The sequence below is a fragment of the Phyllostomus discolor genome, chromosome 1 (assembly GCF_004126475.2).
Source record: "Phyllostomus discolor isolate MPI-MPIP mPhyDis1 chromosome 1, mPhyDis1.pri.v3, whole genome shotgun sequence".
Taxonomy (NCBI): Eukaryota; Metazoa; Chordata; class Mammalia; order Chiroptera; family Phyllostomidae; genus Phyllostomus; species Phyllostomus discolor.
In genome coordinates this window covers 25,046,701-25,070,815 of record NC_040903.2, presented here as the reverse complement: position 1 = coordinate 25,070,815, position 24,115 = coordinate 25,046,701, and the positions used below count along the sequence as shown (strand labels likewise).

The 24,115-nt window shown below is 47.2% G+C and overlaps 1 protein-coding gene across 1 annotated transcript in view; it reads left to right on the top strand.

Moving 5' to 3' along the window:
• Positions 1–24,115, top strand: part of APBB2 (amyloid beta precursor protein binding family B member 2) — a 324,017-nt gene that overhangs the window by 220,335 nt on the left and 79,567 nt on the right. The window contains exons 8-11 of the mRNA XM_036031648.1: positions 4,177–4,273; positions 4,850–4,912; positions 5,298–5,383; positions 5,500–5,560. Coding sequence (XP_035887541.1) covers positions 4,177–4,273; positions 4,850–4,912; positions 5,298–5,383; positions 5,500–5,560 — 307 coding nt within the window. The remainder of the gene's footprint in view (positions 1–4,176; positions 4,274–4,849; positions 4,913–5,297; positions 5,384–5,499; positions 5,561–24,115) is intronic.

Sequence of the window (24,115 nt, the reverse complement as noted above, 5' to 3'; positions counted from 1 at the left end):
AAACATTTATGTGCCCAACGCAGGAACACCTAAATATGTGGAGCAAACCTTGATGGACATAAAGGGAGAGACTGACAGAAATACAGTCACAGTCGGGGATTTTAACACCCCACTGACTTCCATGGATAGATCTTCTACACAGAAAATCACAAGGAGACAGCAGCCTTAAATGACACACTAGATCAAATGGATTTAATGGATATCTTCAGAACATTTCTCCCCAAAGCAGCAGAATATACATACTTTTCAAGTGCACATGGAACATTTTCTGGATAGACCACATGTTAGGGCACAAAACCAAGTCTCATTAAATTTAAAGAAGATTGAAATTATTTAAGCATCTTCTCTGACCACAATTGGTGAAACTAGAAATCAATCACAAGAACACTGAAACACACCAAAGACATGGAAGATAAATAACATGTTATTAAACAATGAGGATCAATAATGAGATCAATGAAGAAATCAGATAATACCTTGGAACCAAATGAAAATGAGAACACAGCAATCCAAAATCTGTGGAACACAGGGAAAGCAATCCTAAGAGGGAAATTCATAATATTACAGGCCTATCAAAAAAAAAAAAGGTTCCAATGAACAATCTAGCTTCACACTTAAAGGAATTTGAAAAAGAACAACAAACAAAGCCCAAGGTGAGTAGAAAGAAGGAAATAATAAAGACCAGAGCAGAAATAGATGAAATGGAGCCAAAAAAAATACAAAAGATCAATTAATCCAAGACCTGGTTCTTTGAAAAGATAAACAAGATTGACAAACATTTAACCAGACTTATCAGGAAAAAAGAGAAAGGACCCAAATAAATAAAATCAGAAATGAAAAAGGAGAAATAACAACTGACACCAAAGAAATACAAGGGATTGTAAGAAAATGTCATCAACTATATGCCAACAAACTGGACAACCTGGACAAAATGGATAAATTCCTAGAAACATACAATCTTCCCAAACTAAATCAGGAAGTATCAGAGAATCTAAATAGACAGATTACACCTAGTGAAATTGAAGCAGTAGTCAAAAAAAACTCCCAACAAACAAAAGCCCTGGACAGGTAGCTTCACACATGAATTTTACCAAACACTCCTTGAGAAGAGCTAACACCTCTGCTTCTCAAATTATTTTTAAAAATTCAAGAGGAGGGAAGGCTCCCAAGCTAATTTTACAAGGCCAGCATTATCCTAATTCCAAAACCAGATAAAGACACTACAAAAATAAATAAAATAACAGGCCAATATCCCTGATGAACATGTATGGGCTAAAGTCCTGAACAAAATATTAACAAGTTGAAGACATCAAAGCAATGCATCAAAAAGATCATACACCGTGATCAAGTGGGATTTATTCCAGGAATTCAGGGTTGGTACAACATTCACAAGTCATAAATGTGATTCACCACATAAACAAAGTGAAGGGTAAAAAACCATATGGTTATATCAATACATGTAGAAAAAGCATTTGATAAAATCCAGTACCCATTTATGATTAAAATTCTCAGCAAAGCAAGAATAGAGGGAACATAACTAAACATAATAAAGGCCATATATGACAGACCTACTACCAGCATCATACGCAATGGGCAAAAACTACAAGCATTCCTCTTAAGATTGGGGATAAGTGAGGGATATCTGCTTTCACCTCTTATTCAACATAGTACTGGAAATCTTAGCCACAGCAATCAGACAAGATTAAAAAATAAAAATCATCCAAATTGGAAAGGAAGAAGTATAACTGTCTTTATTTGCAGATGACATGATACTGTGCATACCGAATCTCAAAGATTCCACCAGGAAACTACTAGGACTGATTGAATTCAATAAGTAGCAGGATACAAAATTAATATTCAGAAGTCAGTTGTATTTTTATATGTCAATACCAAACCAATAGAAAGGGAATTTTTTTTCTTTTTTTTTAAATAATTTATTTATTTTTAGAGAGGGAAGGGAGGGAGATAGAGAGAGAGAGAGAGAGAGAAACATCAATGTGTGGTTGCTGAGGGTTATGGCCTGCAACCCAGGCATGTACCCTGGCTGGGAATCGAACCTGGGACACTTTGGTTCCCAGCCCACACTCAATCCACTGAGCTACGCCAGCCAGGGCCCGGGAATTTTTTTTTAAATCCCTTTTACAATTGCTTCAAAAAGAATAAATACCTAGGAACAAATCTACCAAGGATGTGAAAGATTTGTACTCAGAAAATTATAAGACACTGAAGAAAGAAATTGAAGAAGTATACAAATAAGTGAAGCACGTACTGTGTTCATGGATAGGAAGAATTATACATCATTAAAATGTCCATATACTACCCAAAGCAATCTATAGATTCAATGCAATTCCTATCAAGATTCAATGACATGTTTCACAGAACAGAGCAAATATTTCAAGAATTTATATGGAACCACAAAGGCCCTACATAGCAGCAGCATCCTGAGAAAACAAAATTGGAAGAATCATGCTATCTAATTCAAACTATGCTATAAGGCCATAGTAATAAAAAAACATAATGGTACTGGCATAAAAAAGACATGTAGATCAATGGAACAGAATAGAGAGCCCAGAAATAATCTCACACCTTTATAGTCAATTAATATTCAATAGAGGAAGCAAGCACATACATGGGCTAAAGATAGTTTATTCAATACATGTTGGAAAATTGGACAGAGCCATGCAAGAGAAATGAAATTAGACCACCTTCTTATACCACACACAAAAACAAATTCAAAATGGATTAAAGGCTTAAATGTTAGACCCAAAACCATAAATATCCTAGAAGAGAAAACACAGGCAGTAAAAGTTTGGACGTTGCTTATAGCAATATTTTTATCTGATATATCTCCTTAGGCAAGAAAAGTGAAAGAAAATATATACAAATTTGACTACATCAAACTAAACTATTTCTGCACAGCAAAAGGAAACCATCAATATAAAAAGACAACCCAAGGAATGGGAGAACATTGTGCTGATACATCTGATAAGGGGTTAATATCCAAAACTTATAAAGACTTACAAAACTCAACACCAAAAAAGCAACCCAATTAAAAATGGGCAAAGAACCTGAATAGACGCTTCTCCAAAGAGGGACAATAGGCATGAAAAGATGTTCAATGTCACTAATCATCAGAGAAATGCAAATTAAAACCATAAGGAGATATCACCTCACACCTGTCAGAATGACTATCAGCGATAAACCAACAAACAAGAAGTGCTGGTGAAGATGCGAAGAAAGGGGAACCCTTTTGCAGTGTAGGTGAGAATGCAGACTGGTGCAGCCACTGTGGAAAGCAGTATGGAGAAACCTCAAAAAATTTAAGAATGGATCTGCATTTTGACCCAGCGATCCCACTTCCAGGAATACATGTAAAGGAACCCAAAACACTAATTCAAAAGGACATAAGCACCCCTGTGTTCATTTCAGTGTTATTTACAATCACTAAGATATGGAGGCAGCCCAAGTGTTCAGTAGATGAGTGAATAAAACAGCTATGGGACATTTACACAATAGCATACTACTCAGCCATAAAATAGAAGGATATTTCACCCTTTGCGACAGCATGGGTAGACCTGGAGAACACCATGCTAAGTGAAATAAGCCAGTCAGAGAAAGACACATACCATATAATTTCACTCATATGTGGAATCTAATGAACATTCTAAACTAACAAGCCACATAGAGACAGACTCACAGATGGAGAGCAGGCTGACAGCTCTGGGTGTGGGGAGGGGGTGGACATAGAGGACAGTGGGGTGAATGCAGGGAGGGAGGGAGGAAGAGGCAGATAAATGGTAATGGAAAAATACAATAAAAATAAAATGAAAAAAACCCCAAATTTTATTAACATTGTGAGCAAAAGTTATGGGTCCATGTTTCCTTCCCATTTTCAAAGAAGTTTAGTTGAAAAGTTTCCTTTGTTGATTTATTATCTGAGAAAAGAGATTTGCCCACCATGTCTGTGTGACAAATTCATAAGGATGTCCTGGCTTTTATTAGCATTATTTCCCCAAATCTCAGAAGAAAAATACTTGACTCTTCACTCAAGCTAGTGGAAAATTTAAAATATTTCCTTCTTGAACAAGATGAATGGGAGTTGTTGTTTAGATTGAAAGATGCAAGAGTTCTACCAACAAGGCAAGGCTTCATGCTTTGTCCTGTGATTATGTTCAGTGACCAAATGTTAACTGGTGACGAGGCCGTGTGTCAGGGAACTCGAGCTTTTCGTGAACCAGAGGAACTAACTTTAGCTCGATCAGGGCTAGTTCAGGTGTGGTTAAATCTCAGCATGACGATGTCAGGCCGTGTTCCTCACTCTCTTTCCTCTTTATTGTCTTTTTTTTCTTTTTTAATAAAAATAACTCGACTGCTCAGCCCTTTATCCGCTTAGCCGTGGGCGTTCCTCAGTTCCAAACCACACTGACAAGTATCGGCCCCAATCCCACCCCTACCTCAGGGAAGCAGTTCCATTTGGTTGATGGGAGAGAAAAGGGTTCCTATGGAGTCAGGTGTGCCAGACATTTAATATTCGGGAGCATTTTGTTTGCTTGTAAGACCACGTTTAGAAAATAACTTCTCTGTCTGCTAATAATGTTTAGTCCTTTGTTTTGGTAAATAAAGCGCCAACTCTTTCCTCCTGCCTGGTCTGCAGGTGATAATACAGAGCTAGACAGAGAGAGTGAGCTGACCAGCTGCTGTTAGAGTGAATTTGTTCCCTAACCCATCCTGTGAATATCAATGCTAACAACGCTGTCTCGTGTTTTTTTCCTTTTCTCTTTTTCTGTCTCCCCCACCCCACCCCTTAAATCAATGTGCTTTGTTCCTGTGTGAATAACTGTATGTCTAGAAACAGCCATGGAGTGATTTTGCTGTTCTGAATGGGGGAAAGATTAATAGTGACATTTGGAAGGCAAGTATATTGTCAGCTTTAAGATCATGTAATATTTTGTTCCTTTTGCATGGCTGGGGCTGCACCTTTTCCTTTGCGAACATCATGCATCCTGCAGGGATGGAGTGATGGGGCTTCTTGCTAGGGATGTCCAGCTTACACACACGTGGCTTTTTTTTGTCATCTCCCGTTGTGAATGACTTTGAGCTGAGTGCCCCAGGTTGCCTGTTGTCTCGTGAGCTGCACCTCATGTCGAGGCGGCAGCCAGCAGCCCTTGCATGCCTTTTCCCGCCTCCGCTCATGTGCACTCTGCCGCAGGCTGGGAGGGCTCCCCTCCCTCGTGATACTGGAAGCCATGGCCTGGTCCTCTCCCATTCTCCACTAACAGACACCTGTTTTCCTCCAGGATTTGCACGCAGCCACAGTGAACCCAGACCCCAGTCTAAAAGAGTTTGAAGGAGCGACACTGCGCTATGCGTCTTTGAAACTCAGGTAGGGCGCTGGAAGGACCAGCCACGATGTGTGGTTTTTTGGCCACCAGTGTTTGCGGTAGAATTCTAAGACCCGTTTTCTGTTTTGTTTTGTCTCTTTGTTTTTTTTTTTTCTAGAAATGCCCCACATGCTGATGATGACGATTCTTGTAGTATCAACAGTGACCCAGAAGCCAAGGTTTGTAAAGACGTGCTTTCAGCAACTCGATTATAGTCTTGCATCAAAGTAATGACTTTGGATAATGGCCCAGTTTTACAAGCCATCACCCCAGAGCCACTTATTAAGTAATTATCGCTCGATCCGCTTTCTTTTCTAATCTCCCTGACACTTAAAGTAAATCCCCAGACCAAGTCAGCTTGGGGAGGATTTCTGTAATCGTCGTGACTGACTCTGCCTGTATCTTGTACATCAGTTCTTTGCACAATGGGACAGAATTATAGTTTGACTGGGTGGGTTTCAGAAGCTTTTCAGGGTAAACCAGGCTCTGCCTTGCAGAGCTGAACAGGTGGAATGAGACCCCGCATACCTGCCTCCTCCAGGGCGGCCTCACCCCCAGACCAGGGGAAACCTCTTTGCCATCCCTCTCATAAACACAGACGTGTTTTAGATTGGAAAGTGAGAATGAACTTTTGCCTTGGGACTTCTGGTGGGGTACCAGCAGGGCCAGTGCTATGGGCGTGGGGTGAGGCCGTTGAACAGGACACTGGGCTGAGGATCAGAGCCCCAGGCCTGGGGCCGTAATGCAGTGCAGTCGCCATCTTGAAATTCTTAATAATTTTGTCTTCGAGTTTGTGTGTTATTAAGTGAAGCCCAATGGGGCATTGGAGCGTGCACTGGGGGGTAGAGCCTTAGCTTGTGCACAGTCCTGCCACCTGCCTACCCCTGTCCCCACCCAGCAACCTCTGTTGCCTTCCACCCCTGTAGGGGCCGAGGTGTGAGCATGGGGAGGTTGATGTTGGGCACCTGGCTCCATGGCATCTTGGGAAGGGTCGAAGTGGCCTGCCCAGCCCAGGCTGACAGCACCTGGGGTGCTGAGTGGGTGGCTCTGTGGGGCCAAGCCTGCCTGCTCTCAGTCTATGTACCTGCCATGTCCTGGCACAGAGGCTGCAATAAACTTGAGGGAGATCTGCCTCCTTTGGGTTGGGGGTTGGGGGTTGGGGGTGGGTGAGTCCATGGGAAAGGGGGATTCCTGGCTCAACTTCCCCAGCCCTGGCCAGGGCACAATGTACTTGGTCCAGCAGCTGGTGGGAGGAGGAGCCCACAAGATGATGGCCTGTGGGATGGGCAGGGCCCCGGGCACCTGCAATACTCTGCACCCACCCTACAAGGATCCCTGTGTCTTGAGGAACATGACATGAAATAAACAGAAGAAAATGAAGTTTCATATTTTAGTACATTTACAGCATTTTTTCCTGCTCTTTTGAACCAGGGGCCCTGAGTTTTTGTGTTGCATGTTTGATTTTTATTTGCAAATTATGATGCTGGTTCTAGATACCTTTTCTGGATCTCAAAGATCTGTGTCTGTGAATAAAACAGCAAGTATGTTCCCTTAGTCATAGTTACACCTAGCAGGTTCCAACCTTGACTCCTTTGCCAGAAACTGCCGAATTGCCATCGGTTCTGCAAGACCTGGGGCTCGAGGTGGAAATCTCCGCTGCTCCTAGTCTGCTCAGCTGTATTCCCAGCGCAGCCTGACTGCGTGGAGGCTGCGGAAGGACCAGCGGTGTTCTGAACAGGCCTTGGCCTTTAAAGATAAATTTCGTGGGAGGGAAGAGATGCAATAAAATAGGAAGGTGGGAGTGAATGATGTGCTTTGGTACCAGGTGTTTTACCAGGGCCATCCGCACAGGCTGGCGAGGAGGGGTGAACGGCAGCAGTACCTTTCTCACTCTTACGGGCTGGGGCCGGGATGTCTTATCCGTGTGAGACTCATGAGGGAGGGCGAAGAGGGAATGGACCTGGAACTGGTACCGGAAACGGAAGCCTGGTTAAGTACCGCTGAAGTCGGTGCTCTCTTTTTCCCTCCAGTCGTGTGGCTCACTGGGTTCTTTATCTGCCACCTTTCTGTGGCCAGCGTGTCTGTTCCCACACCTGTTGTGGATTTGTTCATGTTGATAAGAGGGTTCAGCTTTGTCACAAGTTACTGAAGTTATACTTAGTTCTAAACCAACAAGTACATGTACTGTATATGTGTATATCCTACTTTGTTCCATAAATGATATGAGAAGACTTATGTGGACAAATGCTTTCTTGAAACGGTGCGAAAAAACATGTGCATTGAGGTGTGAATGACACGAATCTCTGCAAGGGCAACTCAGAATCTTGAAGGGACTTCTGCAAAGTTCACCAGCTTCTAAGTACCCCACCACCCTAGGTCCGAAGGTCCCCCTCCATGCTATAGAAAGTCAGTGTCGCCGTTGAGGGCCCCAAGCGTACTGGGAAGGGGAAAGGGTTTCCAAACCCTACTTTCTATGAATCACACTGTTCATGAGGCAAAGTGCCCCAGTTCCTTATGGAATGTGATGGTTTTTCTAGTGCCTCATTACAAAATCATTGTGATAATGAATGCTTATTGAGCACTAACTTTTTGCCAGGCATGATTCTAAAGAATTTCCGTTGAGTCTTGTCCTCGTAAAGATGTAGTGGGCCAAGTGTCATGATCTCCACGTCGCAGAGGAGGAAACTGAGGCCTAGAAAGTTCAACAGCTAGTGAGCAGTGGAGTCAGGATATGAATCTGGGCCATTTGACCCCGAGCCCGTGCTCACGAGACTGTCTAGAGAGGCAGTTTTCAACCGTTTTCATCCCATGGCACATATAAACTGATTACTAAAATTCTGTGGCACACCAAAAATTATTAGATTTTTTGCCCATCTGACAAAAAATAGGTATAATTTTGCTTCATTCACACTGGACAGCTATTGTTGTTGGCTGTTGTCATTTTTTTGTATCGGACAGTCTAACGAAAAAGAGGTCAGTGCCTCAGACTCAAGAGTGAGGTATCGCATGTTTTGAAGATCTCGCGGCACGCCGGTTCAAAACTCCCCGGTCTAGAGAAAAGTCTCACTTGCAGCTTTCGTTAGGCACCCCCAGCAAATAATTTGATCCGTGTCCTCAATGACTTCCAAATGTTTGTAGATAAAGGGGAATTTGGATATTATCTGCTGGTATTTCATAGCATTAGTCATCCGAAGCAAAGGACAAACACGCGAGCAAAACTCACTTCCAGTGAACCAACCAGTGCAGGACGGTGGACCAGTTTGCGGGTCCGCCACGAGGCAGAGACGAACTCCAGACTCCAGGAGTGTGGTGGGTGCGGCTGTGTTCAGACCCTTCCTCAGCAGGATCGACTCCACCAGTCTCAGGATGGGGGTGGGGCCCATCCTAGTGAGAGGTGGGGGCAGGAGTGGAGATGATCTGCGTTGCTGGCAATTGGCAGACCCACTCCGATAGCACCGCCAGGCACAGGGTGGCGTTGTCGTCCCTCTGTGGACGCTGAGGTGCCTCGCTGCATTTCTCCTCAGGTCGCTGGTCATGCCGCCCACCAGGGAATCGGGCGGAGCAAAGCCCTGTGGGGGAAGCCAAGATGTTCTTTCAGAACTACAACTATTTCAAAACCCAACAATGCTAAATGCAATTTTATTTTATTACTTAACACATTTTAAAGCAGTCAGTGAGTTCAGAACTGATGTTAACGAAGCCACTTTGGAGGAGCCGCCCCCCCACCCCAGCCTACCCTCTTAGTCACTCCTCACTCAGCCAGCGTTGCCCAGGGCACTGAAGAGGGAACAAATGCCAAGAAGGCCGGGGCTTTCCGAACACTCAAGCTCTGCAGAAGCATTTTCTTTGGATAAACATTTACATTTTTCAGGCTGCCATGGGTTAGGAAACTGCATGCCCCACTCCCCAATAAGCAGAAACTATCTCGTCTTTAGAAGAAAAACATTTCATTTCATGTACTATGAAATTCTAAATACAGTCCCTGAGGAGTGATTACTAAAAAGATTATTATAGAAAATGCCTTCCTTATTCCCTAAATGAGATCGACATGCTAAAAACATCAAAACTATTTTTAGACTGTCAGGGTGTGGATACCTGGAGTCCTCTCCGGCCGCTCTGAGTCTGGGCACCTTGATCATCTTCAGCTCAGTGAAAACTCTAACCCACCATGGCGACGTAAAATGACTCTCTCTCTTCTCCCCGCTTTCCCTCCACCTGCCAAAAAGCAAAGTAATTTTTATAACTCTGAAATGTTTTTCAAGCCTATCTAATTGTTTTAAATCCTCACCTGAGGATATATATATTGATTTGAGAGAGAGAAACACCATTCAGTTACCTCCCAGTTCCACCCCTACTGGGGATCAAACCCACAGTCCAGTTATGTGGCCTGACCGGGAATCGAACCCCCAACCTACAGAAGAGTGGCACATATTCAATTCCCACATATCCTTCACCTGGCTTTCCCTAATAACATCTTCATACTTATGGCACAGTTGTCAAAACTAGGAAGTTAATGTTGATACTGTATTATTAACTAACCTATGGACTTCATATACATTTTCTCTCTCTCTTTTTTTATTGCTAATATCCTTCTGTTCCAGGACCCATCTAGGAGACTGCATTGCATGTAATGAGCTCTTTAAAAATCATTTCACATATTGCTCTCCACAATGCGCAGATTTGCCATTCTTAATTCCATTATAATAGTCCGTGTAATTTAAAGTACCGTGGTTCGCCTAGGCACCCACGGCCATAGGAGCAATTTCCAGTACTATAGAGCAGATCTGCAACTTCATGCAAGTAGGCGACTTTTTTCCTTTTAAATTATTGCTTTGGTATGGGTTGCTAAGGCTGATATTACCAGGTCAAAGGCTATCAGTTTGTAGCTTGTCACTTATTACAAAGTCACTTTCAGAAAGGCTGCAGCAGCACATAATTTCATCAGTAATATCCTAGAATACACCCCTTTGTCCACTGCCCACTTTTTTCCAGGCTTTGCCACTTTTATTTCTTTATCTTTGTTTTATTGCATGTGAGCCGCTACCTCCTAGTTTCAAATCTCCCCTTCTTACACCGTCATCGAGACCAGACCAGACGCTTCTCACAAAACTCTCTGTTTCTGTCTGTTCTTGGCTGTCTTTTCCTCTTAGTGTTCTATGTATTTTTCTAGATTAAAAATTTTATTGTGGGGCCCTGGCTGGTGTGGCTCAGTGGATTGAGCACCGGCCTGTGAACCAAAGAGTCACTGGTTGGATTTCCAGTCAGGGCACAAGCCTGGGCTGCGGGCCAGGTCCCCAGGAGGGGGCACGCAAGAGGATGTTTCCGCACACTGATGTTTCTCTCCCTCTCTTTCTCCCTCCCCTCCCCTCTGTCAGTAAATAAATAAATGAAATCTTTTAAAAAAATGTTGATTGTGGACCAACTCTAGATGTACAGAAAAGTTGCAAAGATAGCACAGCGTTCTCTCGTAGCTGCCACCCAGCGTCCCCTCTTGCCGTGTCCCACACGACCTGGCACATTTGCCACGGCTCAGAAACGATCACTGGGACAAAGCTGAATACCTTGTTCCGATTTTCACCAGTTTTTCTTTCAATGTCTTTCTTCCTGTTCCAGGATCTAATTCAGTATACCACACTGTGTTCCGTCCCTATGCATTTCTAAATTCAAAACTTTATTATGATAATCTTAAATGTTTTTGCCGTCATTATTTTTCTTTGCTTTTTACTTGTCTATGTGAAAGTCTTAAAAACTTTTGTGTATTTAAACCTTTTGTAAACAATTGCTTCTCATGCTTCTCTTATCAAAAAGGCAACTCCTTGCCATGTCTGGGTGACCAGATAGCTTGCACTTCTAAATTCCTATTATTTTACAGTCTCTCCCCTGTGGCTCATCCTACTTGAATACCGTAAAATTCGAATTTAGCTCTGTAACACTTTCCATTTCTCGTGGCATGTGGTGCATTGCTGGCCAAATGCTTGATTAGAATTACCAACACAGAAATAAAATTTTATAGTTAAATTGAAGAAAACTTAATATTTGAAAAATATGTACTAGTTTTCTTAGAGTTCTTTCCATCCTTTGTGCCACTCTGCTAAGGCTTCTGGAAAGGAGATGTTTTGCCTCCTTGTGGACAGTATTGAAAATTACATCTTATAAAGAAATGGCCCAAAGCTACATTGCATTTGGAATCATGGGATTACTTGTAGTTGCAAGTGACCATAGAGATGATCTAATGGGCCTCTTTTACAGGTGAAAAAAGTGAGTCCCAGAAACTTTGAGCAAATGACTCCTAGGGTTGCACAGCTAGTAGCGGAGATCGCATTCAAAAGTGGTTCTCCTGGGCCTCTGACCACAGAGCTACTGTCCACTCGCAGTGACTAACCTCAGCTTCAGGGTACTTGTGGGGAGAGGTTTTCAGAACTTCATTTGGAACACTGGTCTTTGAAATCCATAATAAAGGGACTGGGTAAGGAAGATTGTGTTATCCCGAGCGTTACATATTCTGGGTTTCCACTTCCGCACCCGTAAAGTGAGTGTGTCATCATCTCAGAAGTCACTTCTGCTTCTGAGCGACTTTTAGGTTCCTAATAGAACGCAGCAGTTTGGATCCACGGCGTCGGGCGATGAAATTGCTCAGCCCGATCTCTCGTCAAATCTGGAGAAGGGAAGGGAGAGTCATTTGCTCCGGAGTAGTCCAGGGCTGGAGACGGGTGGCTGGCACAGGTACTTAACATGCACTTTTCCTGCAAACACAAGGCATCATGCTTAGTTCCCCCACGTCATGGGTGAGGAAGGGATGCTTAGACAGAGTAAATACTTTGTTTTCTCCCCACAGCTAGTAACTGGTGGAACTGGAACTCAAATTCAGATGCATTTCGCTCCAAAGCCCAAGGTTGTGCCCACCCACTCCCAGTCACTGCTTCCCTAAGCTTTAAGGTCCCTCTGGCTGCCTGGGAATGTGGGGGGAGGGAGCAGAGATGCTGGAAACAGGCTTGGTGGGGGAACTGGAGCGTCACTGCCCGAGAACAGACCCCACCCTTCTTTGCACCCCCACCCAGGCTCACCGGGCTCAGCACTCTGCGGTGGCTTTCGGACTTTCCTGTACATGTTGACTGACACGTTCAGTTGTTCTGGGTCACAGCGAGGGACCCCATTTCTACTAGGCTCTCAGGGGACCCTGGTGCTGCCGGCCTGCTAAACTGCGTGTTCAGCAGTGATGCCAACTAGTTTGAAACCTGATAAATGAGGCATCGTTTCCATGCACCTTCTGCCGGGACGCAGACATAGTCCGTCTATACCGCCTTCCAGTTCTCTCATGGCCGTTTGCCGCCAGTTCTCAGCTGCTCGTGGATTTTTATCTGGATGCTGTGTTTCGTGAAAGTTTTGCTCTTCTCCTTACTCTTTGGTTGTATTCTGCCCCAGATGGAGAGAAAGGGGAAGGAGATGGTGCAGATCAGTAGAATAGTAGGTTTGGTAGAGGGCAGTTCTGAAATGAATGGTGAATAAATGTGAGATTCTAATATATTCATCTGTGAGCTTTATGTGTGCCTTCCCTCGGTTCCTATTAGCATAGATTTTCATGAAGTAATTATATTAGCAGCTACTGACTAGATTAGTACTAATAGATAAACAGGAAGGAGTAGGGAGTATCTTTCCTCATTCAGATTTATTTCTGGTCTGTGTAGCAAATTCATTATCATTACTTAGCATTTATATGGGATTTTATGTCTGCATGTAGTTCTTATAATTGATTTTTATTCATGTGGAACAGGTTTTTTTCTTTCGGAAATCCTGGTCCCTGTGAAAAGTTTGGATTTGATTTCTGCCGTAGATTTGTTAACAGCATCAACAACATTTATTGAATGCCCAGTGCCAAAGGACAGGCTGCGTGATGTAATGGTTAAGAGCATGGACTCTGGACCCAGACTGCATGGGTTCAAAGCCAGGCTCTGCTACTTCCTGTCTGGATAAGTTACTCAGCCTTGGGCAAGTTTTCTTATCTATAAAATATTAATTAGACTGGCTAGTTTCTAAGGCTTCTTCCTACTCTCACAGATTCTGATTCTGGGATACTGCTGTAAAAGAAGCACTAGGTGGGGTCCAGGGCTCCGTGGTGTGGCCACGCCCCTCTCCATCTCTGAGCCTCCATTTCCTGGTGCAGTCAGATGACCGGCGGACCAGATGGCCAGGCCTCCAGTTCCCTCGTCTGTGGTGCAGATAATAATAGTGTCTACCTCACCGGGCTGCTCTAAACATCCAGTGAGTTGATATATTGCAAACAGAAGATACATGTCAAGTGCTTCACACTGTCCCTGGCACGTAATAAGCATTCTTTATGCATTAGCCATTACTATTATCCTTATTACAAAGAGGAGTGGATACGTCCCCCACCTCGAGGGGCAGACAGCACACAGGCACACTGACGCCCTTGTGCTGCACGAAGGCCGAGCTGTCGTGTAAGGAATGGGCATCGCCCTGGCCGGGAGTGAGGGGTAACTCGTGTGCTTTCCCAGAAGGAGACGATGCTTCCGCTGATGAGTGGACTTCTGTTGCAACAGAAATGAGTAATTCTCCCCTTTCTGTAAGTGGAAGGGCAGAAGATTTTAAAATAATGTTTTGTGTAAATGCGTGCTCGTTTTCAGCAAATGCTTTTAGGAACAGATCTATTAAAATAAGTCCCATCCTTATTTGTCCAGTATTACAGATGGCATTGTTGCCGTTATCTGATCCTGTATACTATGTAACACAAAAGCAACCATAGCTTCAGACAAGCCTGTATTTAGCTCATGATTTTGTGAAATTTAGGAAGGGTTCGGGGGTGCAGTTCCTTTCTGACCCATGTGGGGGCACCTGAGGCTGGAGGATCCCCACCCAAGCCAGCTTCCTCACCCAGGGGCCGGCAGCTCAGTGCTCCTGGGCCCTTCCCAGGGCCTCTCTGTGTGGCTTGGGCTTCTCACAGTGGTGGTTTCTGGGTAAGCAGGTGTGCTTCTCACGTGGTATCTGGCTTCCAAGAAGCAGGAAGTTGAAGCCACCAGGTGAGACGTGGCTGTTCCTGGAAATGGCACCACATCCCTTTGGCCACATCCAGTTGATCAGGGAGGGCACAGCCCAGACCCAAGTGTGGAGACATGGACTCCCTCTCTTGAGGGAGAGTGGCCATCCTTGGGACATGCAGCCTGTGACAAATGTCCTTCCCACACTTCAGTCATTCAACAAAAAATGTCCTTAGTGAATGAAAAGCATGATGATTAGCACAGCTGAATCAAGAAACCAAGGCCCAGAGCCAGTGACGTGCATACCAGCCCTAGAAGAATGCATTTCGTCCTCCTTGTATGGCTTTCAGGTTGACATCCACAGAGAAAACGAGGACCATCTCATTCAAGCCCCAGGGGAGGCGGGAGGAGCACAGAGAAGCAACGCAACCTGCCCACGCACCCAGCCGGCCTCAGAAGGGCTGGACCCGCTGCCAGGCTCCCGGGCGCCGGCCAGCACGGCTCCCCACCAGGCAGAGCTGACACTCGCCACCTCTTGGACACTGAGCTGTTCGCTGGCCTTGGGTGCCTCCACGCTCAGAGGAGAGCTTTTCTGTTTGTGAAACTGTTTTCCTCCGTTTATTTGCCAACACAGCCAAACAGTGCTGTGTTCCTGGCAGCACCGCGGCCTCCTCTCCCTCATTAGCTTCTGGTCACTCCACTTGCCTGAATGGAGCAGTCGAGGAATTGGCAGCGTGTGAGCCCCGAGCTTTGAAGGGTGCTGTCGAAACGCCCTGTTATTATCCAACCGTTGGCAGCTGCGCCCTGTGGTGGCAGATGCCTGGAAAGGCTAATTAAGGGGAGGCAGCCTTCTCCCTCTCCCTGGAGGAAGGCGGTAGGAGACAGGTGAGGCGATGGGCAGCAGTGGGGGGGCAGACGGGCATCCTAAGAAGGCCAGAGCAGCGGGCACATGGGCCTGGCCCCTGGCCCATGGGGTCCTGGCAGAGAGCTCTGGGCTGTGTGGAGCCCCTGAATGGAGCAGCCCCGGGCAGAAGCAGCAGGGGTGCATTTCCCTGTCAGGCCGGGTCCTCCAGGAAGGGCCAGCTGGCCAAGACCCGGGCACCCTGAAGCTGGCATTCCAAGGCTGTCTGGAGAATTTCCTACAGACATTTGGCCTTCTTCTCCTGGTACTACTGACTGAGAGCTTAATACCAGCACCAAAATCGAGATTGTAACGTGAACAGTTCTTCTTTCCAGCTACTAAAATGTGTAGAGAAACAGTGGTTCCATCTGCAGGACTGTTAGAATAGTTCTGGCTAAGCCACGCCACCCCCTTCCAGCAAGGACTCCTATTTAAAAGCTCATCAAAGATCAGAGCCTGAGTTCTTCCTCCGTCCCTGGCTCTGCTGCTTGTAAGGAAATCAGTTTCGTAGTCAGGCCCCCGTATTTTCAGTCCCTAAACTGATACCAAGAGTGGCAGCTCTCCACCCTTGTCCGTAATGGATTCAGCAGCCATTCATGTAGCACATACTGATTCAACACCTATTACGTGCAAGGGGCTATGAGACCAGTCACACTGGAGAAGGGAGCAAAATAAAATAACAGGGCGAGCAAGATGTCCATCTCATTTACGAATGCAAGTTACCGCATTACTGCAATGACCGAAGGAAGCATTAGCTTGCAGCTACACAGGGAGTTTCCATTGCTCTGTGGTGGAGGCGGAGTTTGAGATCAGTTCAGGAAGCAGGAGCAGTAACAGTATGATTGACAGCCTGTCTGTCGGGGGATGAATGGATAAAGGAGATGGTCAGCAACACAAGTCTTCCTCTCCTGGGGCCCGTGGCTGAAGCCCAGCGTGGGCTCAGGCTCCAGGATCCTGGTTGAAGAGATTTGGGCTTTAGTCACCAGGGGCTTCATACCAGCTTTAAAAAAAAAACTTCGAAGTTCTATATAAATATTGCCTTTAAAGTTCTCCCATTTTTCAGGAAACTGTGAATTGCCGCTCTCCCCAGTGTCTGCCGTGATTTTTGGAGAACTACAAAAATGGCAGCCTCTGGCCCTTGGCCTTTACCCGCATTAGAGCACACTTCTTGTCCAAGAGAAAGACTGTTGACAAATAATGTAGCACCTACAAAATGTTCTCCCAAAAGTCTATCTTTAAAAAAATTATGAAAAAGTTAACCCGGCGGGAAGAAGTTGTCACAAGAAGCCGAGAGATTTCCCAGAGGCCCACCGCTAACTTGGGAGCGCGTCCCCTGTGGAACACCAGCCCATTCTGCTGCAGTTCCCTGGGGACCTCTGGGGAGAGAGGTGCAGTCGGCAGTCACCTGTGCGGCATGCTGAGTTCCCGTGGCTGGGTGCTGACGGGCCACCGGAGCTAGTCCCCTTCCCACCGGAGTGCGCTGTGTGGTCTGGCCGGCATGGGGTGCACCAGCCACATGGTTAATGAGTGAAGATTCTGAAAGCCTAAACATAAGTATAATTTTGTGTCCTCTTTTATGTGCTCAAGTGCATTTATGTGCTGCTGTCTTCTCCTTGGAGAGACAAAGGTTTTTCCCAAAACAACTGGGGAAACAGGGAGGTAGAGGCTCTAACGCACTGTCAGGGGGAAGAATCGCAGGGACTGCCTTTTGCAGCCCCAACGACAACCGAGAGAGGATGAACCTAGTGACTCCGGCTCAGTCGTCTTTGCTGAAGCAGGACGTGCGCTGGGGACCATGAACTCATCCTGCTGTTGTTAGAGCGTGGCCCCAGGGGTGAGCAGCCCCGTGGCACAAGCCCTTGGCAGAGGGTTGCCTTGTCTTCATATCTTTTTCCTTAAGACGTTCATTGTTACCGCTGCCCAGTTTTCCTCATGATCCCAAAACCCCCACCTTTTTCTTGGTAGCGTATGTGGAAGGACAGCTTTTGGTTGGCATTTACCCCCAGTCAGATCATTTAAGGTACCCTTTTCACTCTTCTCTGAGAACACTGATGTAATTTTATAATATAATGTAATATATACTACATGATATAAATTATATAAATTTATAATTTATAATTCATAAGACTCCTGTTGCTTTGATTAGTTTTCGTGATTTTTGTCTAGATATTTTGCATCTTCTCATGAGAAGAAAAACAGTAACCAGCAGATGTTAAGTGCTGTGGATGTACTTGGCACTCACCTGGGCTCTGTGAGATTTGACGGTTACACACCCACAGGGGTCTCTGATCTCTGGTGGCTCCTGGGGGAGGCTGCAGTGGGTAGTGGGAGGGGTGCTGTGTTGAGCATGAGGAGACCCCAGGCTCACCCTGCCTGCCACTCACAGGTACCACTTCTCCTTGATGGACCTCATCGATCAAGCAAAGAGGACAATAAAAGCTTTACATTCAGCCCTGAAAACAAGGCTCAGAGGCTAATTGGGGAGCTGGAGTGAATTCAGTGAATAGCAGAGCATTAAGAGATGAGCTACTGAGTATCAGCCATAGGAGTTCGGGAAAAGGAGAGATGGGTTTTAGAATGAGGCTGCTTCTTGAGCTTGAGCCAGCAGTCTCTGGCCCAGATCACCAGACCCAGGCCAGGCCCACTCGGGGTTGAGTTGCCCCACAGGTAGCAGTAATGAGCCCCAGGCAACAGTGGGTGCCCTTCCGGCTGCCCCCTGGCTGGGAGCCCAGCGAGTGCAGAAGTCTGTAGTGTGGCTGAGCCCCCAGGCCACAGGCTGCTGGCTGTAGAGCTGAATAATCTGAAGTTCTGTCTCTCCTTGTGATCTTTCAAAGCACGTTCCCCTCACGCACGGCTGCTCCCTGGGCCCTCTCTCTGCCCAGGCCTCCCTCCGCCAGCAGTGCACTTCCTTCCACCCCATTTCCATCTCCGGGCTCTGTGGCAGGCCCCTCCGCAGACTCACTTCTCTTGGAAGTTTGGGAATCCGTTGCCTTCCAATGCTCTGTGGGCCCCTCCTGTCCTTGGTTATCACTCATGCTTGCTCTTAGAATGGTTTCTAGTTTCTGAGGCTAGTGGGCTTCCTTAAGGCTCCTTCTATTCGTCTTTCCTTATATGCACACACACGTGAGTTACAACCTAAGTATACTTGAGACACAGGTGCATTACCTACTTGGAACTGAAACCAGCCGTGTGAGTCAAAGTGGACCAGAGCCGCTTCACTCAGGCAGAATCACATCTTGCGTTGTGAGAACACAGCTCAGCTCAACGGTAAGAGCTGCCAGTCTCCATGTGAAGAACAGAGTGGAAAATCTCCACCTCGGGAACTTGACATATTTCTTTTCTTTCTTTTTTCTTTTTTTAACTCACAAGTGAGGACATTTTTTCATTGCTTCCAGAGAGAAGGGAAGGGAGAGAGAGATCCAGTTGGTTGCCTCCCATGCGTGCCCAGACCAGGGATCGTACACTCTCGGACCCGGGATCAAACCCACAACCTAGGCATGTGTCCTGACCGGGAACTGAACCCACAGCCTTTTGATTATGGGATGACACTCCAACCAAATGAGCCACACAGGCCAGGTGACATATTTCTAAAACAGGTTTGTCATCGGCAGCACCTGCTTCGTGCCACCTTGTGAGAAGAAGTCGAGACAGACACAAGTAGTCTCCCTGGTCTGTCTGTCTGCAGGTGAAGTCTGAGATGTGTCTGTTCCTCGGATACTTTGTCATCTCAGGGATTAGGTTTTCAGCCTTTATTCTGGTCTAGTGCTGAACATGTGCTCATTTTTAATACCTCGGTTCTGTGTACATGCATTCCTGCCCTTAGAATTCAGTAGATCTAAAGCAAATTCTCTAAAGCAACAACTTAAAATTCTTTTTCCTTGAGTTTCCATAAATGTCGTAGAAGAGCATCTGTTTATACTCACTTCATCTTTGCGTTCACAGTAATGCCAGCTGGTCACGGACCGTTTCAGTAAGTGGTGGTTACTCAGGGGTCCCTTTAAAGGCGGCTCTCCTCTCACCCGAGGCCCCGGTGCACCCACCCCACCCCACGCCACTCTGCTCCGCACAAGGCAGACCTCAGTCTTGTTGGCAGCAATGCTGGCAATGCTCTCGGGAGTTGGAACTCATTTGTGAAATGTGGTGGTCAGGTTCCAGGGTCCGCAGAACCTCGTGTCCTGTGGGTCTCTGTGCAGTGGTCAAATCCCCTTCCCGCATGAGGACGGGGAGACTTCTGGGGGTCGGTGTGGAGAACTAGAACATCCTCAGTGCCCTCTTGGGGTTGGTAGCAGCAGTGCTTGCAATTGAGGTCTTTTTGTCGGCCTTTGCACCTGGTAAGCTCACTGAGTTCATCTCAGATACTTTGTAAAAGTTGCAGATTTTTTGGTGAGTAGTGCAGTAAAACCTTTCTTATAAACCAACAATAAAATGCAGTCAGTCCAGGTGATGAGATGCTAATTAGAGCTAACTTTTGCCAGGCTCCGCCCCTGACAGCAGCCAGGGGCTCTGCTTAGTGGGCGGGATACTTCCAGTCACTTCCTGCCTTCGGGTGATTTCATTCCTGCGTGTGGAGGGAGAGAAGCAGCAGAACATGGGAGGGCAAAATAGGGAGGAGAGGGAATCAGGGGAAAGAGCTAGATAGTGCAGGGAGGTGTGCAGCTTTTAATAGTCAGGGAAGGTCACCTGAGAAGGTGACACCGGGTAAGAGGTGAGGGAGGGGACCAGGTAGATAAGGGGGAAAGCCCAAGGTACACACACGCCTCGGGGAGGAGGGATCAGCCTGGAGGCCAGTGTGGCTGGAGCCAGGTGAGTGACCGATGGGGTCAGGATGGGGTAAAATGTCTGACAGGTGGAGAGGTCCTGAGAGATCTTTTAGCCCAAACCCTTCTCCCTCCTCAATTCCCCCTTCTCTCTCATTTGTCAGATGAGGAAGATGAGCCCAGATAAATCAGGGGACACCCTGAGAGTCACCAGTTCGTAGCAGCACCAGGACAGGAACCGGGGTTTCATGGTTCCCACCTACACCTGGATCTAGGCAGCTTAAGAGTAGTGAAGCCCACCTTCGCTGCCCCTGGCCTGGCACGCAGGGCAGACAGATGCAGCCATTTCTCGGCATCGGCCGTAGTTCTGTAAAGTTCTGTGAGGGCGCTACCAGCACTGAAGTAACAAATACTGAACCATCGCTGCTCAAGGAGATGCAGGGCTAGGGTCCCGTGAGCCTCCTGTCACAGCGTTTTCTCAGCCCCTCAACGCATAGCCTTGTTTTATGCGCGTTGCTGTTTCAAGGCACCTTATTCACTGTGGATCACTGGTTCATTCACGTTGAACTCACAGGCAACAGTCTACAACTCACGCCTAAACAAGACTTGTGTGACATGCACGTTTTCTCCGTGAAACACATCCCTGCCTCCTCGCACTTGGGGGCACTGGACGGCACGTCAGCACTGTGCTTGGGCGGGGGTGGCACATTTTAAACAGTGAAGTCACCGACAAAAACCACAAAAATGCAAAAACAAGACACTCAGAGACCACAAGGACGCTTCCATGCAGCATGAAAGCTGAAGTGAGAAGGCAGCGTGTGACCTTGTTCGGGCTCTGCTAGGGACGTGTGCACCGTGCACCGCAAGTGTTCGCCAACATTCTTTAAATGTTTGGGATTGCAAGTGGCCACGAGTGTCCATGTCAGGGTTACAAGTACATTTCAGTGAGCAGGTAAACTTGCAAACACGAAATCTACAAATCATGGGGACTGTCTGCGTTTGCACTCGGCCTATGCAGGGAAAGGACTTTATTCGGGACCCACGTGGCGGCATTCTGAGTGGAGGCGTGTGCTGGGCGCATTTCAGAGCAGGGGGTCCGTCAGCTCCCAGTTGCCTCAGACGCTGCCTGTGGAGCACATGCGTGGCTGGCTGCCGTGAAGAATGACGCTCTCCTTTATTTGCTTCGTCTGTGTTTTAGATTCAGTCGTTGGGGGTTGTGAATTTGTTGCCATTTTAATGTTCATAGTTTTGATTATCTTCTTTTTCTACCCAAAACAGGAACAGTATTATAGGTACGGAGATCACATGGAGGGTTATCCACCTGGAGGGGGAGCGAGGAGAGTGGGGGGAAAGGCACAGGGAATAAGAAGCATAAATGGTGGGCACAAAACAGACAGGGGGAGGGTCAAGAACAGTACGGGAAATGGAGAAGCTGAAGAACTTACATGTACACCCCATGGACATGAACTAAGGGGGGACTGCTGGAGGGAATGGGGGTACCGGGCAGAGGTGAGCAAAGAGGGAAAAGCTGGTACAATTGTAATAGCATAATCAATGAAATATATATTTTTTAAAAGAATGATACCCTTCTTTATCCCAGCATTGCAATTCTGCATTACAAATAGACTTGGCACTAGTTGAGATTAGACTGTGTAATCCCCCATCTCTCCAGTGTCCCTGCCCTGGCTGCTCCCTCCCTGTTCCCCCCATCCCCCCCACCCCCAGCCCAGAGGGCACAGCCTGGCTCCTGACTTCACTCTTTCTGCTCCTGTCTTTGAATTGGCAACATCTCCCCTACAGCTCATTGGGCGGTCTTGCTTCCCCAGCAGAACAGCGTGGCCTACTTTATGCGCAGAGTTTGGGTATTCATTATGGCTCACTTGATGCTTGCTCAGCACGTAACATGGCTCAACAGCAGCAGACATAGGACCTGTGGTGTGAATCAGCCTGTGGACCATAGCACTCGCCTCCAGTCTGCTGCAGCTCCCGTAGGGGAAGACTAAAATACCATTTACACGTTCAGGGGGTAAGAACAGTTTCCCAGTCGTGGAGACATCTGCTGCTCTTCTGCAGGAATAGAAGGGGGATCCTGGCAGCCTAGCTGCTTGGCCTGGATTTACATGGGCTCTTACTCAAGCTCTGAGAGTGTGGGCTGTGAATCCGGGCTTTATTGACATAAATTCGGCTTTTGTTTTTCGTTCAAGTGTCTCCAGCAGCAGAAGGTCCCTTTAGTGTAACATGTTCGCTGTCCCACCAGGAGAAGTTTCTGTGGTGACTGTCACATCATTTCCTAGAGATGCTTGTGGTGTGACTCGGAGCTAACCGCGGCCTCGGGCTGCAGCGGGATGGGGCTGTCTGGGAGGGGTCAGGACTGGGAATTTGGCCAGGGGGGCTGACAGGTGCCCTAGTCGGGCATGACAGGTGTCAGGAGCAGGGAGGCCCACTTCCACCCCCAGCCTTTGTAAGACGCATCATTTCGTGTTATATAAGAAATAGTCTCTAATGGAAGCCTTTGAATTTTTGAACAGTTCAACACAATCCTGAGTTGTGCACATGCCCCTACTCCTTGGGTGAGTACAGGAGCGGCCCAGAGCGTACTCTCCAAAGCTCAGCGGGCTCCCCGTGTCCTGAGGGCACCGTCTGCTGAGCGGGTCTTTGTAGCTCGGCATCCCGATGGCCTGAAGCTCAGGGTCAGGGCTGGGACGGAGGGACATCATGATGACGAGCTGTCCAGACCCCACTGGCACCTAGAGAGGAAATTGGCACAGAGCTCTCTTTGGGGGCTCAGCCCTGGGATGGGATTCGGGGTCCAGGGGGGTGCCCAGAGCATCCATGAGGAACCAGACTGCAGACACAGCAGGGGCCCCTCAGCCCCGGTGCCCCAGGGCCCTGGCTATGGGCTCCGGTCTGCAGGCCTGAGTGAAGGCCCCGCCCGCCAGTGCCAGTGCAGACGGAGCTCCTGGGCCGGACTGGGCTGGGCCCTGGGCAGAGGCTAGCCAGCTGGAAGGCCTGGCCCTCAGGTCTCACACGTGCACGTACTTGGAAGCACATGACACCTGACCTAGCCCTCCCCGCCATGACTGTCTAAATGGATGTTTTTACATGACTCATATTTCTTGGCCGACCTAGATCAGGATTTGTTGATAATGTAGAGCGAGTCATAATAATAGTGCGCACACTGAATGCTCACCTTGTACCATTCTAAGCACATTAGATGTACAATACCATTTGTTACTCCCAATGTTTCCTAGAACATAAGTACCATTATTGTCTCCATTGTACAGAGTAGAAAGCTGAGGCATGGGGCAGGTCAGTAATTGCCCTGCATCACTCAGGAATTAAGTGGGGGATCTGGGATTCGAACCTGGAGCTCTAGCTTTAGACCGCAGTCTATGTGCATTTTGCTACAGTCAGAATGGCTGTGCCAGGCTTCTTGCCGGGGCCCAGCACACACCCTCCGGAATCCTCGCAGCACCTGCACGGGCAGGGTTATTTCTCCAAAGATGCAGAAACAGGTGGCATTTACCTTGCCAAGGGCACAGCCAGGGGGCAGTGGCCCAGGACTTGCACTCAGACCTTGGTCTGTCCCCAGCTCGGGCTCTTTATTTGACACTGAAGTTGGTGAGCACAGCTCTGGTCCAGGTGCTCAGAGTGGTGGGCGATCGGAGGTCCACAGAGCTGCCTTTGGGTAGAGCGTTCCTGTTTACAGAGGAACCAACGTAGAACAAAGAATAGTGGGACCAGGACTAGGCTTGGGCTCCAGTGGGTCCTCCGTTGTGTCATTTGGCTGAACTTGACCGAGCTGACTTCCTCTTCACTAAAGTCAGTATAATAATCTACCCTGAGGGTCAAACCTCTGATGACACTCGAGCTGCTGTGTTCTCACTGTGTGGCCTTGGGCGATTCAGCTAAGTTCTCTGAACTTCACTTGGATGTGACATAGCAAAGGCAGCGCATACTTTGTAGGGCTGTGGGAACATGTAAAGCATGCGGTAGCTGGGGAGTGACCCATACACGTCAGCTCTGTCTTCATGCTTTTCCCACCAGGTGTAGGCTCTTAATTTTGGATGTAAAATACTCAGC